This window comes from Papilio machaon, chromosome 9, assembly GCF_912999745.1.
Source record: "Papilio machaon chromosome 9, ilPapMach1.1, whole genome shotgun sequence".
Taxonomy (NCBI): domain Eukaryota; kingdom Metazoa; phylum Arthropoda; class Insecta; order Lepidoptera; family Papilionidae; genus Papilio; species Papilio machaon.
In genome coordinates, this window is record NC_059994.1 from 8,788,487 (window position 1) to 8,806,022 (window position 17,536).

Genomic DNA, 17,536 nt, shown 5'->3' on the forward strand with positions numbered 1-17,536 from the left:
AAATTATGCCCGCTGTGTCGGATATCCCTGTCTCTCCCGTTTCTCCTATTAATAGTTGGAGTCGTCACAACCGCTACAGTCAGCGCAAAAATGGTGAAAATTAAAAAAAAACCACGGCTTGTGGTCTATTCAGTGAACAATAGAGGTCAGGTCAGTGGCATAGGCCTTTGTACACTCACACATCATCACTTTGACAACTTCAAAAAAAAAATACTATGTACAGATGAAAAAAATTGTTTTTAGATCCTTCGCTTAGGGATTTAGAAATTATTATTTTGAGACAAAAACGTTTAAAAATCAATAGCGAGCTGAAAATTGGTTGTAATGTTTGTAACATCATTTATGAAAACGCTGAAAAGTTTCCATACATTCCGTATTTCGAAAAACTTAAATATTTAGCAATTTCAATTTAGTTTCCTACATAGACAAGCTGTATAAATAACTTTGTTATCTTATATAAATACATAGGATTATATGTGCAGTTAATGAATCGATGTAAGGTATCAAATAAAATGAACACTTCATACAAAACATATTTATTTATTTATAATATTATTAATATACAACAAGGAGCGGTGACAACTACAATACATAGCGGGCAGGGCCTGCGCCGGCCGCGAGTCTCTCTCTTCACTTATATCATTATTATTTTTTTATTATAAAATCCAGTGAAGTCGTCGCCACGTCTTCTACCTAATATATTTTATGATATTCCTTGTTTCTGCCACAGCTTTGAGCTCGGCGATGTCGCCCTTTATTTATACTATACATATTTAAATTATTTTCACGAGTACAATGTACTTATTATATATAAACAATTATTTGTGTACCGCGAGACAGCAAGTGTGAGCAAGCTGTCAGAGGTCGGGGGCGGGGGCCGGGGCCGGGGCCGGGGCCGGGGGCGACAACTGGGGCAACTGACAACTAAACTCTAGCACCGCGCCAAGTATCAAATAATATAAAACGTGGAAAGTCTAAGTATTATCGTAATTGCCTTATTCTTTTCACCATCTCACCAACATTAAATATGTTTATAATAATTGTGTTTGAAAATAAAAATATTATTATTATTACCCCCATTAGACTTTACTTATTAATGATGAATAAATAAAAACATTTTAAAATGCATAAATTGTAAACAATAACCTCATGAAATATGTGTTATTTTCAGTTTGTATGTTTATTATTATGTGGTATTATTACCAAATAATAAGCAAATTATTTTAGTGAATATTGTCGTCGTATATGTGATTATGCACGGTTCGTGTCGAGGCGTGGGGGCGGGGGCAGGGGCGGGGGCCGGGGGCCGGCTACTGGGGCGGGAAGGGGTTGTAGCCGGGGGCGGGCGGCGCCTGCGGGTATCCGGGCGGCGCGTACTGCTGCGGGTACTGGTAGGGCTGGTAGGCGGGGGCGGGCACGGGGGCGCGCGGCGCGTGGTGCGGGTAGGGCAGCGTGGCGTAGGGGTTGTAGAGCGTGGGGAGGGGCGCGGCGTAGAGCGGGTAGGGCGCGCCGGGCCCGTACGGCAGCGGCATACCTGCGGGCGATACCTCGTTAACTTGACACGGGACAGTTTCGCCCGCACACATTATTTTGTTGAAGTAGTGACATGAGCTCACCTTGCGGTTGTGTGGGGTAGGGCAGCGCGCCGGACGCGGCGGAGGCGGCGGGTGCGGGGGGCGCGCCGGGTGCGGCAGGGGGCGGCGGACGCGGGGGCGCCTCCTTCTTGACCGCCGCCGGCTGTTATAAAAAGTAATGATCACACTAAGTGAAAAGTGAGATGTCAAATATGAGCATGTGAAGGCGCGCCGGGAGAGGTGTTTGTGGTGAAGGCGAGGGCGTGTACGGAGAGTGTTGTGGGCGGGGCTTGCCTCGTTGACCGCGGCCTGGGCGCCCTGGGCGGGCTGGGCGTGGTGCGAGGGCGGCGCGGGCGCAGGTCTCTGCGAGCCTCGCGCCGCCTCCTGCGTCAGGTCTTTGAGCAGCTCCTCCTTCTCGGTCTTGCGCGCGAAGCAGAAGTCCGACACCTTGTTCTGGAACGCGACCAGCAGCTGCGGGGGAGCGACACGGATCATTGTGTTGTATAATCACAATATACATATATACGTAAGGTTTCCCACTTGCACACGAGCTGGTCACTTCGTCGAGATCACAAATACTAATACACAAAAACATGCACGTGGTTATACATGTAATGTGGAGAGGGGAGAGAGGAGAGGGGAGAGGGATTTACCTGCGTGAGGTCGTTGTAGAACTTGACGCCCTCTTTGAGGTTGCCGGTGAGGTCCTGGTAGGCGTCGTATGCGGCGCAGAGCCGGCCCAGCGCCGCATCACGCCCGCTGGCGCCGCCTCGCGTCTCCATCAGCGCGCTGTGTGCTCGCTGCACAACACAACACAACACAAACTCTAATCTTCCTCCGAGCTCGGCTTCGTATGCGGCGGAAGGTCACCGCTCAGCCGCTCATCGTAAGAAATAATACGACCGATGAGCATTGTTCAATGATGACTGTAGTGGACTGTATAAATGAAACTTCTTCTTGATCGGAGATGCTTACGCCTTTATTTCTCCCAAACGATTGGACCATTTTGACAACTTACAATATCTATTTATACTAAGTTCGCCACGGCTCCAACAAACGTAACACTGTGCCGCACCGTTCTTTAGCGGGCTTCAGTTAAAACAATGCGTCTTTCTGTATCGGTTGATAAAGGATTTAACAAAGAAACCCTTTAGCAGCCCGCTGTGGCGCCACAAGATAAACATAGAACCGACGATAACTGTTTGAAATCTTAAACTTGTCGCGACGCGAGTTCAAGAGCGGCACGTGTAACATGAGTTGGTAACTACGTCGCCAACAGCTCTCCCCCCGGCGCAGCTTGCGTAGCCTCTTCTATTCCTAAGGCGACGATCCTACTGACGGGCCGCTTGAAGACTCCTGTTCTGGTCTTGACATCGACGACTCTGACGCCGCCGTCGGGTCCCGGATATGTGCGCGAGACAACCCCCAGTGGCCACACGTTCCGTGGCAGCGTTGGGTCGGCGATGACTACGATGTCTCCGGTCTGCAGTGGTCGTTCTCCTCTTCCGGACTCGCCGCGTGGTACGAGAGTCGGCAGGTACTCTCGTACCCATCGCCGCCAGAAGTGGTCGGCAAGCGCTTGGCTGGCGCGCCAAGTCCGTCGATCCTCTGCGTCGCACGATCCGTTGGTTGGAATTCCCGTCGATGACCCCAATAAAAAATGGTTCGGGGTAAGCGCCTCTGGCTCCAGGGGGTCGACACTTACATGTGTCAGTGGTCTGGCATTGACTGAGAACTCGATTTCAGTCAACACAGTTCGAAGCACCTCTTCTGTAGGCGCTTGTTCTTTCATCGCAGCATTCAGTGCGGTCTTGACTGATCTGATTAACCTCTCCCAGGCGCCGCCTTGGTTGGGCGCACCGGGAGGAATAAACCGCCATTCCATTCGGTGCCGCAGTCCCTCTCCTCGAAGTTCAGATGCCCACTCGGTGTATGCAGTCCGCAGTTCTATGTCGGCTCCTCTGAAGTTCGTAGCGTTATCCGAGTACATAAGTCGTGGCCATTCTCTTCGCGCCGCCATCCGACGTAGGGCCATGATTGCTGAGTCTGTTGACAGTGATGCTACTATCTCTATATGGATGGCGCGTGAGGTGAGACACGTGAAAAGTGCACCCCACCTCTTTTCGCGGCGTCTTCCCATCTTCACTGTCATCGGTCCGAAGTAGTCGACTCCACAATTGGTGAAAGGACGATGAAATGGATCGAGTCTTGCTCGCGGCAGGTCTCCGGTGACTGGTTGTTGCGGCTTGGTTCGGCGCACGTGACAAAATGCACAGTTCCGTTCCACTGTGCGCACCGTTGGTCTGAGATGAATGATCCAGTAGCGCTGCCGGAGATCATTTATCCCGCGTTCTCTATTTGCGTGACCCGCAGCGCAATGTTTGCGAAGCACGATCAGCTTTGTGAGCGTATGTCGGCCGTCCAGGATGATTGGACGCTTGACGCTCGCTGGAGTGGATGCGGCTTCGATGCGTCCTCGGACCTTGAGTACTCCGTCTTCGATCACCGGATCCAGTCTGTACAGTCTGCTTGATTTCTGTATGGGTCGACCTGCTTCAATACGGTTCATCTCTTCGCCGAAGCATTGCCGTTGCGCGTGTTGGATGAGCAATCTCTCCGCTTGTTCCAGGTGACGACATTCGAGACGCGTAGCAGATCGGCGAATCCCGATGTCGACGAAAGCGATCGCTCGCGCTGTTGCCCCGACGAGAGTTTCGTATTTAGAGAAGCGTTCTGGATCAGGTAGCCAGGAGTTCGTCTTCCTCTTATCTTCTGTCACGTGCATAACTTCCCCCGCTTTCGGTTCAGATATTATTTCGGTGGGCCACTCAGACTCTGGCTCACGCAAGAAAGCAGGACCCCGGAACCAACGATCGTTCACGTTGGTTACACTATTGGATAGGCGGGTCGCATCGTCGGCTACGTTTAGATCGGTGGGAAGCCAACTCCACTCGTGCTTCTGCGTAAGCTCAGTTATCTCTCTGAGTCTGTGGGCGACGAAGGGTGTGTATCGTCGAGCATCGTGGCGTACCCAGTGGACTGCTGTTATATAATCAGTTCGGAAATCGGTTCTCTTGTTGGCAATATGATGGTCATGTTTCCTCAGCAGCCCTTTCTTGCAGCCTCCATCGATCCTCTTAATAGATTTCTCGACGATATTAATTTCTCGTTGTACTTCGTCGCTGACGTGTGACTTCTGTGAGACTCCGAAAGCTTTGGTCGTGATATGATCTTCCATCAGTTCGTGCAGATCTTGGTCGTTCGTGCATTGGTGTATCGGTTCGTATACATGTAGCACGCATTCGGTCTGTGCTATCGTTCGTGGCACCGTTCCGTGTACCACCCAACCGAGCTGTGTTCGTGATGCCGCTGGCTGATTAGGGCGGCCAACTCGTAACTCACGGGACACGATACATTCCCAGTGGTCTGTCCCCACTAGGATGCCTGGGCGAGCTTCATCGTAGCTTATTTCTTCACTATCTAGGTCTTTCAGATGTTCGCCCTTCAAAAGATCTTTGGTTATGGACTGCCTGTGCAGACGTAGATCTTGTATAGTTCGCGCTTTCAAATCGAAAGACTTTTCTTCTTTAAGACCCCGTATCGATAAGGAGACTCGTCGGCTGGAATGTTCGTTCTGTTCCATGTTCACGCCATGAAGGTGCAGCGGTTCTGAAGGGCCTTAGGCTCCGATCAGTTGAGCTAGGCTTTCGTCGATCAAGGTCGTCGTTGCTCCTTCATCCAGCAGCGCGTGGGTCTTGAGCTCCCCCCGTGGACCGCTAATTACCACGGGACAGATCTTCAGAAGAACGCTTCTAGGGCCGGTAGCTGATCTGGGCGCTACCGACAGTACAGCTTCTTCGTCGGACTTTTTCTCTGGGTCTGGTTTGGCCTCTTCATGCAATGAGGAGTGGTGAGGTCGTCGGCACCCGTTCACACCGCATGCCTTGGCTCTGCATACGATGCGCCTGTGTTTGCTTCTAATACATCTGAAGCAGATCTTCTTTTCTTTCACCAGCTCCCACCGCTGTTCGACAGCCAGTTCCTTATATTTCGGGCACTCTGGCAACGAGTGCTGCTGCTCGCAGCTAGGGCAGACGATGGTACCTCCTGCGTACTCGGCGACAGCGTAGACGGGTTGCGTCTTCTTTTTCATCATGACGTCAGGTCTGATCTCCCGTTTGGCTGCGTTCGTCGTGCTTGTGCTCGTTGCTGGTGCATATGCGAAGCGTAGCGTTCGATCAGCTTCGCGCATAAGGAATCGTGACAACAACGTTATCTCAGGATCTGTTGCGTCTTCATGTTCGTGTGCGTAATCGCACCATCTGGATCGCAGATGCGGACTCAACTTGTCTAAGATTTCTCGTGCTAAGAGAGGGTTATAGAGGTAACCCCTCTTATCTATTGTCTGCAGAACGCACACCGTGTTCTGCACTTTAATAGCGAACGCGTTCAGTTCGGTCGCCGATGACCCTGGCTTTGGCAGCCTCTTTAATTCGTCTAGCGCTCGGTCTATGAGCACTTCCGGCCTGCCGAAACACTGTTCTAGTGTCTTGATAATGGTGTCAGGGTCTGACGCTGCATGAAGTAGCGCCGCGACAGCGTTCCTTGCTTCTCCCTTGAGGCAGCTTCTTAATCGCTGAATATTTTCTGCCGACGACACGCCATACATGTTCGTTGTATCCTTGTAAGCGGCATAAAACGGCAACCACTCGTTTACGTCACCCGAGAAGATCGGTAGGTCGGTATGCCGTAAACGTGGTCGCGCCATTTTCTCTAATGTCGCTGCCAGCTGTTCGATGCCACTTCTTCTGGTTGGCGTCGGCGATCTAGTTCGTTGGGTGGCCCTAGGTTCGTTGCACTGGCCACCTACAATCTCCCCCCGTGGTTCAGGAGGGTTTGAGTGTAACCACTCGACCACCTTCTCACGTTCTTGAGCAGGGGTAAAAGGAACATCGGGTAGGCTCTCCCGGTCATCGTTGATGGCAGATACCTCGGCTGCTAGCCGCTTCTTCACGAGGTCTGCCTCCAGTTCAAGTTCCTTTTTCTTAATGGCAGCCAACCGTTCTGCTGCTTTTAGTTCTGCCAGCCTTAGTCGCGAGTTCACGCTGACGTTCGAGCGTTGCGACATTGTTGGCGATCTTCGACGGTCTTCATGGATCGGAAGCCCCGACGAAAGATCTGTGGTGGTCGTCGTAGGGAGTAATGGATCAACCCTTAGATCGCCGCTCCGTTCACCCATATAGGATCGGTGTAGTATGGGTGACGCCGGAGGGTCAGGGTGTAGGCGTAGTCGTCGTTCTAGTTCGATCTGACGTTGCGCTTCTTCTTCCTGACGATCTTGAAGCCGTCTTCGTTCTTCCGCGTCAGCTGCGTCACCTTGGCTCCTGGTGATCACCATCTCGATCTGACAGTGACTGACGTGAAATAAGACGTCTCTTCAACTAGGAATTCGAAGGCAAAATCTTCACAAATAAAAATGATCTTCAAAATAATCTTCGGAAACTAAATTAAAAATAATTTCTTCAAAAACAATCTTCATAAATTCTTGCATAAATTAAAATTAAATTTCTTCATAAATTTTCATAAATCTTCATAAATCCGGCGACGATGGACCAAAACTGTAGTGGACTGTATAAATGAAACTTCTTCTTGATCGGAGATGCTTACGCCTTTATTTCTCCCAAACGATTGGACCATTTTGACAACTTACAATATCTATTTATACTAAGTTCGCCACGGCTCCAACAAACGTAACACTGTGCCGCACCGTTCTTTAGCGGGCTTCAGTTAAAACAATGCGTCTTTCTGTATCGGTTGATAAAGGATTTAACAAAGAAACCCTTTAGCAGCCCGCTGTGGCGCCACAAGATAAACATAGAACCGACGATAACTGTTTGAAATCTTAAACTTGTCGCGACGCGAGTTCAAGAGCGGCACGTGTAACATGAGTTGGTAACTACGTCGCCAACAGCTCTCCCCCCGGCGCAGCTTGCGTAGCCTCTTCTATTCCTAAGGCGACGATCCTACTGACGGGCCGCTTGAAGACTCCTGTTCTGGTCTTGACATCGACGACTCTGACGCCGCCGTCGGGTCCCGGATATGTGCGCGAGACAACCCCCAGTGGCCACACGTTCCGTGGCAGCGTTGGGTCGGCGATGACTACGATGTCTCCGGTCTGCAGTGGTCGTTCTCCTCTTCCGGACTCGCCGCGTGGTACGAGAGTCGGCAGGTACTCTCGTACCCATCGCCGCCAGAAGTGGTCGGCAAGCGCTTGGCTGGCGCGCCAAGTCCGTCGATCCTCTGCGTCGCACGATCCGTTGGTTGGAATTCCCGTCGATGACCCCAATAAAAAATGGTTCGGGGTAAGCGCCTCTGGCTCCAGGGGGTCGACACTTACATGTGTCAGTGGTCTGGCATTGACTGAGAACTCGATTTCAGTCAACACAGTTCGAAGCACCTCTTCTGTAGGCGCTTGTTCTTTCATCGCAGCATTCAGTGCGGTCTTGACTGATCTGATTAACCTCTCCCAGGCGCCGCCTTGGTTGGGCGCACCGGGAGGAATAAACCGCCATTCCATTCGGTGCCGCAGTCCCTCTCCTCGAAGTTCAGATGCCCACTCGGTGTATGCAGTCCGCAGTTCTATGTCGGCTCCTCTGAAGTTCGTAGCGTTATCCGAGTACATAAGTCGTGGCCATTCTCTTCGCGCCGCCATCCGACGTAGGGCCATGATTGCTGAGTCTGTTGACAGTGATGCTACTATCTCTATATGGATGGCGCGTGAGGTGAGACACGTGAAAAGTGCACCCCACCTCTTTTCGCGGCGTCTTCCCATCTTCACTGTCATCGGTCCGAAGTAGTCGACTCCACAATTGGTGAAAGGACGATGAAATGGATCGAGTCTTGCTCGCGGCAGGTCTCCGGTGACTGGTTGTTGCGGCTTGGTTCGGCGCACGTGACAAAATGCACAGTTCCGTTCCACTGTGCGCACCGTTGGTCTGAGATGAATGATCCAGTAGCGCTGCCGGAGATCATTTATCCCGCGTTCTCTATTTGCGTGACCCGCAGCGCAATGTTTGCGAAGCACGATCAGCTTTGTGAGCGTATGTCGGCCGTCCAGGATGATTGGACGCTTGACGCTCGCTGGAGTGGATGCGGCTTCGATGCGTCCTCGGACCTTGAGTACTCCGTCTTCGATCACCGGATCCAGTCTGTACAGTCTGCTTGATTTCTGTATGGGTCGACCTGCTTCAATACGGTTCATCTCTTCGCCAAAGCATTGCCGTTGCGCGTGTTGGATGAGCAATCTCTCCGCTTGTTCCAGGTGACGACATTCGAGACGCGTAGCAGATCGGCGAATCCCGATGTCGACGAAAGCGATCGCTCGCGCTGTTGCCCCGACGAGAGTTTCGTATTTAGAGAAGCGTTCTGGATCAGGTAGCCAGGAGTTCGTCTTCCTCTTATCTTCTGTCACGTGCATAACTTCCCCCGCTTTCGGTTCAGATATTATTTCGGTGGGCCACTCAGACTCTGGCTCACGCAAGAAAGCAGGACCCCGGAACCAACGATCGTTCACGTTGGTTACACTATTGGATAGGCGGGTCGCATCGTCGGCTACGTTTAGATCGGTGGGAAGCCAACTCCACTCGTGCTTCTGCGTAAGCTCAGTTATCTCTCTGAGTCTGTGGGCGACGAAGGGTGTGTATCGTCGAGCATCGTGGCGTACCCAGTGGACTGCTGTTATATAATCAGTTCGGAAATCGGTTCTCTTGTTGGCAATATGATGGTCATGTTTCCTCAGCAGCCCTTTCTTGCAGCCTCCATCGATCCTCTTAATAGATTTCTCGACGATATTAATTTCTCGTTGTACTTCGTCGCTGACGTGTGACTTCTGTGAGACTCCGAAAGCTTTGGTCGTGATATGATCTTCCATCAGTTCGTGCAGATCTTGGTCGTTCGTGCATTGGTGTATCGGTTCGTATACATGTAGCACGCATTCGGTCTGTGCTATCGTTCGTGGCACCGTTCCGTGTACCACCCAACCGAGCTGTGTTCGTGATGCCGCTGGCTGATTAGGGCGGCCAACTCGTAACTCACGGGACACGATACATTCCCAGTGGTCTGTCCCCACTAGGATGCCTGGGCGAGCTTCATCGTAGCTTATTTCTTCACTATCTAGGTCTTTCAGATGTTCGCCCTTCAAAAGATCTTTGGTTATGGACTGCCTGTGCAGACGTAGATCTTGTATAGTTCGCGCTTTCAAATCGAAAGACTTTTCTTCTTTAAGACCCCGTATCGATAAGGAGACTCGTCGGCTGGAATGTTCGTTCTGTTCCATGTTCACGCCATGAAGGTGCAGCGGTTCTGAAGGGCCTTAGGCTCCGATCAGTTGAGCTAGGCTTTCGTCGATCAAGGTCGTCGTTGCTCCTTCATCCAGCAGCGCGTGGGTCTTGAGCTCCCCCCGTGGACCGCTAATTACCACGGGACAGATCTTCAGAAGAACGCTTCTAGGGCCGGTAGCTGATCTGGGCGCTACCGACAGTACAGCTTCTTCGTCGGACTTTTTCTCTGGGTCTGGTTTGGCCTCTTCATGCAATGAGGAGTGGTGAGGTCGTCGGCACCCGTTCACACCGCATGCCTTGGCTCTGCATACGATGCGCCTGTGTTTGCTTCTAATACATCTGAAGCAGATCTTCTTTTCTTTCACCAGCTCCCACCGCTGTTCGACAGCCAGTTCCTTATATTTCGGGCACTCTGGCAACGAGTGCTGCTGCTCGCAGCTAGGGCAGACGATGGTACCTCCTGCGTACTCGGCGACAGCGTAGACGGGTTGCGTCTTCTTTTTCATCATGACGTCAGGTCTGATCTCCCGTTTGGCTGCGTTCGTCGTGCTTGTGCTCGTTGCTGGTGCATATGCGAAGCGTAGCGTTCGATCAGCTTCGCGCATAAGGAATCGTGACAACAACGTTATCTCAGGATCTGTTGCGTCTTCATGTTCGTGTGCGTAATCGCACCATCTGGATCGCAGATGCGGACTCAACTTGTCTAAGATTTCTCGTGCTAAGAGAGGGTTATAGAGGTAACCCCTCTTATCTATTGTCTGCAGAACGCACACCGTGTTCTGCACTTTAATAGCGAACGCGTTCAGTTCGGTCGCCGATGACCCTGGCTTTGGCAGCCTCTTTAATTCGTCTAGCGCTCGGTCTATGAGCACTTCCGGCCTGCCGAAACACTGTTCTAGTGTCTTGATAATGGTGTCAGGGTCTGACGCTGCATGAAGTAGCGCCGCGACAGCGTTCCTTGCTTCTCCCTTGAGGCAGCTTCTTAATCGCTGAATATTTTCTGCCGACGACACGCCATACATGTTCGTTGTATCCTTGTAAGCGGCATAAAACGGCAACCACTCGTTTACGTCACCCGAGAAGATCGGTAGGTCGGTATGCCGTAAACGTGGTCGCGCCATTTTCTCTAATGTCGCTGCCAGCTGTTCGATGCCACTTCTTCTGGTTGGCGTCGGCGATCTAGTTCGTTGGGTGGCCCTAGGTTCGTTGCACTGGCCACCTACAATCTCCCCCCGTGGTTCAGGAGGGTTTGAGTGTAACCACTCGACCACCTTCTCACGTTCTTGAGCAGGGGTAAAAGGAACATCGGGTAGGCTCTCCCGGTCATCGTTGATGGCAGATACCTCGGCTGCTAGCCGCTTCTTCACGAGGTCTGCCTCCAGTTCAAGTTCCTTTTTCTTAATGGCAGCCAACCGTTCTGCTGCTTTTAGTTCTGCCAGCCTTAGTCGCGAGTTCACGCTGACGTTCGAGCGTTGCGACATTGTTGGCGATCTTCGACGGTCTTCATGGATCGGAAGCCCCGACGAAAGATCTGTGGTGGTCGTCGTAGGGAGTAATGGATCAACCCTTAGATCGCCGCTCCGTTCACCCATATAGGATCGGTGTAGTATGGGTGACGCCGGAGGGTCAGGGTGTAGGCGTAGTCGTCGTTCTAGTTCGATCTGACGTTGCGCTTCTTCTTCCTGACGATCTTGAAGCCGTCTTCGTTCTTCCGCGTCAGCTGCGTCACCTTGGCTCCTGGTGATCACCATCTCGATCTGACAGTGACTGACGTGAAATAAGACGTCTCTTCAACTAGGAATTCGAAGGCAAAATCTTCACAAATAAAAATGATCTTCAAAATAATCTTCGGAAACTAAATTAAAAATAATTTCTTCAAAAACAATCTTCATAAATTCTTGCATAAATTAAAATTAAATTTCTTCATAAATTTTCATAAATCTTCATAAATCCGGCGACGATGGACCAAAACTGTAGTGGACTGTATAAATGAAACTTCTTCTTGATCGGAGATGCTTACGCCTTTATTTCTCCCAAACGATTGGACCATTTTGACAACTTACAATATCTATTTATACTAAGTTCGCCACGGCTCCAACAAACGTAACACTGTGCCGCACCGTTCTTTAGCGGGCTTCAGTTAAAACAATGCGTCTTTCTGTATCGGTTGATAAAGGATTTAACAAAGAAACCCTTTAGCAGCCCGCTGTGGCGCCACAAGATAAACATAGAACCGACGATAACTGTTTGAAATCTTAAACTTGTCGCGACGCGAGTTCAAGAGCGGCACGTGTAACATGAGTTGGTAACTACGTCGCCAACAATGACATTGTTCAAACTGCGCCACGATGGCGGGCGCTCACTTGCATAAGTTTCAAAGGGAAAGCTATGATCTGTGATCAAACTTTTTCATATTAAATGTTAAAAGTGACATCATAGCAATGGTAGTGCCGCGAGCTCGTTTGCCGCCTTCTAGTATAGAAGAGGAAGTAAACGCGGCGACCTGTATATCGGCGACGAGGTCCTCCTGGCGACGCAGCGTGTCGGCGACGCGGCGCTGCAGCGGGGCCAGCGCGGCGCCGAGCGCGGCGGCGGAGCGCGCGGGCTCGTCCACGGCGCCCTCCTCCGCCAGCGCCCTCAGGAACTCCTCGCGCAGCTCCACGTGCACCTCCTTCAGCGCCGCCTCGATACTGTCGCGCTCCGCCTTCAGCGTCTCCACCTGCCCACATCCGTCTCATCACATGCACACAAACCTACTCGACGAATCAAAGCCGAGTCCAGCAATGCGGCCGCTCACCGTGTCCATGAGGGCGCGCAGCTGGCGCAGGTGGTCGGCGTCGCTGGCGGGACCCGCGGGCGCGTCCGGCGCCTCGGGCACGCCGGCGCGCAGCTCGCCCTCGCTGCCGCTCAGCAGCGCGATGCTCTGCGCCGCAACTCGCACTCGGTTAATCATTTCGAAGTAACTACTTACGATACCGACGACGCGATATCGGCTTCGAGTGAGCGGTACCTCCTTGTGCTGCAGGAACTTTTGCTGCACGATGGCGTCGGCGCGCACGGCGTTGTCGATGATCTGCGCGTACTTGGCCGCGTTGGCGCGGAAGGCCTCCGTGAGCGCGCCCGACTCGCTGCGCGTCCACCGCGCCCCGAACTGCGCGCGCAGCGCCTCGTCCGCCTCGCGCTCCTCGCGCAGCATGCGCTCCGCCTGCAACGAGCGCACGCCCACCGTCACTGTCGCCCGCCCCTAGCGCCCCGCCCCTCGCCCCACCCCTAGCCACGCCCCGCCCTCCCCACCTCGTCCAGGATGTCCTTGTTACGCTGCAGCAGGTCGGGCAGGTCGGCCATGAGCGCCTGCAGCGCGGGCAGGCCGCCCGCCGCGCGCACCGCCGCCGCCTTCTCGCGGATGGAGTCGGGCAGCGCGCCGGCCGCGCCCGCGCCCTCCAGACACGCCGGCAGGTTCAGCGAGGCCAGGATGCTGGCCGACACCGACAAGCACACGTAAGCTAGATATTTCGATGCGAGCGGTGCGGTGTAGTGCGGTGTGTTGCGGTGTAGTGCGGTGTAGTGCGGTGTAGTGCGGTGTGTTGCGGTGTAGTGCGGTGTAGTGCGGTGTGTTGCGGCACCTGTTGAGCAGCTGCGTGGCCTCGCGCAGTTTGCCGATCTCCGCGTTGACGAGGTCCGCGCGCCGCGCCGAGCTCGCCTGCAGCGCCTGGTGCACCGCCAGCGGCACCAGTCGTGCGAACAGATCTGCGCCACACACACACACACACACATAGATATCACTATAATTTAAACGATAAAAAAAAAATCTTGTTGATCTAAGTAAGGATCGACATTATTGATGAATTCCTATTCCCCTACCCTAATTAGTTGTTAATAATAGATTAAGAAATAACAATATTTAATGTTGAGTACTGGTATGAGCGTGTACAAGGCGTGTGCGTGTGCGAGGCGTACCTTTGAAGGGCTGTGAGAAGTGGTCGGGCAGCGGCAGCGGCTTGGCGATGGGCGCGCGCTGCACCGCCTCCAGACTGCGCGGCTCCGGCACGCGCTCGTGGTAGATGAAGTCGTTGTCGCGGCGCGCGGCGGCCAGCTGGCGCGCGGCCCGCACTCCCGCCTCGCGCACCACCTCCGCCCCCGCCCCCGAGCCCGCCCCCGCCCCCGCCCCCTGCAGCAGCTCCGCCGCGATCTGCAGGCGCGCGATCTCCTCGCCGACGGCCTGACGCGCGCGACACACCGCGCTCTGGTAGTACTGACTGAGGCCGCGGAAGATGGCCTGCTTCGCCTGCACCTGCGCCACGCGACACACTCCACTCGCTCAACTCGACTCCACTCAACACTATACATCATACTAATATTATCCAAATATTAAGGGGGATTCCATTATACAACATTCCTTGTGCTTGTATAAATATGAGATAGAGTATGAGTATGCGGGGTGGCTCACGTGCGGGATCCAGTCGCGGTCCCAGAGCGCGCGCAGGTGGTCTCGCTGCAGCGCGCGCTGCGCCTCCGCGTACAGCTCCTCGCACTGCGCGCACACCTTGCTCACCATGCTCTCCTTCATCTCGTCTGCGGACCACGCGCCAAAATCATATCTCACTTCCTAAACCACTGTAGGATGTACCGAGAACGCCGGAACGCACCTCGGATGCACTTGTAGGCGATGACCTCCTGCGCCTGCGCCAGCATGAGCTGCGCCAGGGCGTGCAGCGCGTCGGGGCTGAGGTCGGGCGTGGGCTCCTGGTGAACCGCAGTCAATACGTTGCCCTTTAGGTAGCTGAAGATGCCGGCCGCTTGCTGCAAGACAACCATACATGTTGTTTATTCAATTTATCTCCTCTGTAAGAAATCAAACAGGAGTTCTTCACATAAAGAGCAGTTTATGATGAAAGAAAAGAGGAATCTCTTTTGAGGAGAACATATATCAAATAATATTATAAACCTGTAAAAGTTTAGCAGCGAGTTTGAGAGAGTCCTCGGTATCAAGTGGTTGCTGCGCGGCCAGAGTGCTCTGCAGAGCCGCCACATTGAACAGCACACACACACGCTCATACGCCAGCGAGGCCACCGCTGCAAACAGACACAAAGCATCCCACTGCACCATGTATACACAGCTTGTGAATGCACACATGGAATTATTTTTACATTTTAATAAATAATGTCAATGTAATTTGGGACTTCAATTCTTTGTCTTTAGAAATAACAAATAACTAATTAGATAGCTAGGCACAACATTTTTTTGTATTGCATTGAGTATTGCAAAACTTTTCTATATTAGTGACATTTTTGTTGATTTGTAGAATTGAGTAAAATATAGTTTTAAAAATATTGATACATTACAAATGCAAAAATACTAATTGAATATTCCTACTTATTGCTTGGTCACATAAGAATGCTGAATGTTTTTTTTTATTCTAATTTAAACCGACATTTTTATAATTCTAGTGCAAATAATAAAAAAAAAAATAAAAACATATCACCAACTTAGGCTCATGCGACCTCCGAAAATGGAGCCTTTGTCGAAGGCGTCTTTCCACTTGAAGGGTATCTGCAGCTCCTGAGGAGGCACTTTGGTCGCGAGCGACGTCAGCTGGTCATAGTAGCTGCCCACAAACATTTGTCATTTACACACATCTATCAATCTCACAGCTCGACCAACATATATATAACAATTCATTTTAATGTCTTATTTATATATTTGTTATCACATCAAAATGAGCATGTATTCGTATTAATGGATATGTATTTTCCGGATTAATTCAGTGATCTAACAAATAGCATGACTCATGTGACGCTCTTATACCTGTAAATAACTTCCAGAGAGGATTTCTCGAAAATCTTCCAAATAGCGTTAGCTCTGAGGCGCGCCAGCTCTTCTATTGCATCGCTGTAGTCTTCATTATTGTCTCCTGTATTGTACGTGGATTGGATTAAATTCTTCAATGGTTTTACAATATCGACGTCAGAAGACTTTTTTAACGGAACCACAAGTAAGTCAGCCATTTCTGTGACTTTGACTGACTTGACTTTGTTTGTGAAATGTAAGTTGTGTAGAAAATTGTTAAATTGTAATGATTGTTCTTTGTCTTTGTCTAGTGACGCATGACAGCTGACAATGTCACTGTCAGGTAGGGATGGCAACTAGTACGTTGAATCAACCGTTGATCACATTTCAATGTTTCAACCGTTGATCGTTTTTTCATTTAATTACTTGAATTCAACGTAAATTAACACAGGAATGACTGATCGTCTTTTTTCTCCGCTTGTGTTCAAGTCTTTGTTTATTTAATGTATGTATGTATGAAACTACTTCTTAGAATAAATAATAATAAAAATACATTGATTTACCACTAGTAGTAAATCAATGTAGAAATATTAGAAAGTATGAGAATGTTGCCACATAAACTGATTTAAGAAATAAAAAATTAACATTTTTTTTTACTTTACCACCACTTTAGCACTATATGTCAAATAAAAATACATTTAATAATAACAGAGTATTCATTCGGCGAATAGCGAAACTACTGATCGGCTCCAAACTATTGAAAGATGCGTTTGATGCATTGAAACACAATTAGAATTAACCTTAGAGTAAAAACTAATGAATCCCTTTGTAGTTATTAAATAGCTGAAAACTTCAGGACCCCAGCATTAGTACGACAACGTTATCTAACCCTTTGAGGTTTAGAATAAGCACCATACCATATGCGCTCTGCTGCCAGATAACAGCTCTAAAGGCAAACAGTGACTACTCCATCATAAAAAAAATCTAACCCGATAGGAGAGGTGCTGCTATCATGATTAGTTCTGCCGGAAAATATGTAAAACCCAAATGAGCATAAAAATGACATAAAAGAAAAACATGACAAGACAGCTATAATTCGACAAGGATCTTGTCTCTTGTCACACTTTTTTGCCATGAGGGTGCATATGATCTATTGTAATTTTGTGTCACTTATGCCAACTACTCAGTTAATTCGTCTATGGGTCAATGCTGACTCGTCAACTCCTCGCCCACCTGGCACCGTCCCGCCTCGCGATAGCCGCGGTATCCACTCGTCGCCGTCTCGTCTTTGCCGCTGGAGCGGAATTAAAACATAATTTTTTTGGTAAAAATTATGTCATTCTCGCTTGAACGAGGCCTTGGCGAGGCGTCCATTCGCTATGAAACCGAACTTCGCGTCGAGGGTAGACGAAGAGTGGAGCAATGCGCGTTAACCTTATTGGCTTATTGCCTTATAATTTCTGAAGTTTCCAGTTAACTTTTCATTAGTTATTGATAATTTAACTATAAAATAACTTTCTTTGTGTTGATAATTATGTTTCAAACGAACCGTTCAATAATTATGGAACCGATAGAATTAATATAAATACCAATAATTATGGATGAATGACTGTTTTGAATTTGCTTTTGCAATGGATTTTACGCTCAAATTAACGATGGAAAAAAAAGTGAGTAATTTTTTTCTAGGTAATAATTTGAATGAGTTTAATTTTTAAATTCACACAAATTAAATCATGTTGAAAATCAACTCGAGCACTTCAAACTTCGGTTCTGATGAACTGTTCGTATCCTTTTTTTACTTTAAACATAGGTTTTTACTGGCACGACTCTCGGCA

General features: G+C 50.2%; 1 protein-coding gene across 1 annotated transcript; it reads right to left on the minus strand.

The window, feature by feature from the left end:
* Positions 1-1,310: 1,310 nt before the first annotated feature.
* LOC106709671 (programmed cell death 6-interacting protein) lies at positions 1,311-16,044 on the minus strand. The gene is made up of 15 exons (XM_045679426.1): positions 15,720-16,044; positions 15,401-15,519; positions 14,859-14,986; positions 14,560-14,713; positions 14,361-14,485; positions 13,871-14,204; positions 13,537-13,660; positions 13,208-13,388; positions 12,924-13,118; positions 12,711-12,836; positions 12,417-12,632; positions 2,228-2,374; positions 1,869-2,045; positions 1,617-1,737; positions 1,311-1,534 (listed from the first exon to the last, which is right to left on the minus strand). Exons 1-15 carry the CDS (start codon positions 15,917-15,919, stop codon positions 1,311-1,313), a joined length of 2,571 nt encoding a protein of 856 aa, XP_045535382.1. The 5' UTR covers positions 15,920-16,044.
* Between the last annotated feature and the right edge of the window lie 1,492 nt (positions 16,045-17,536).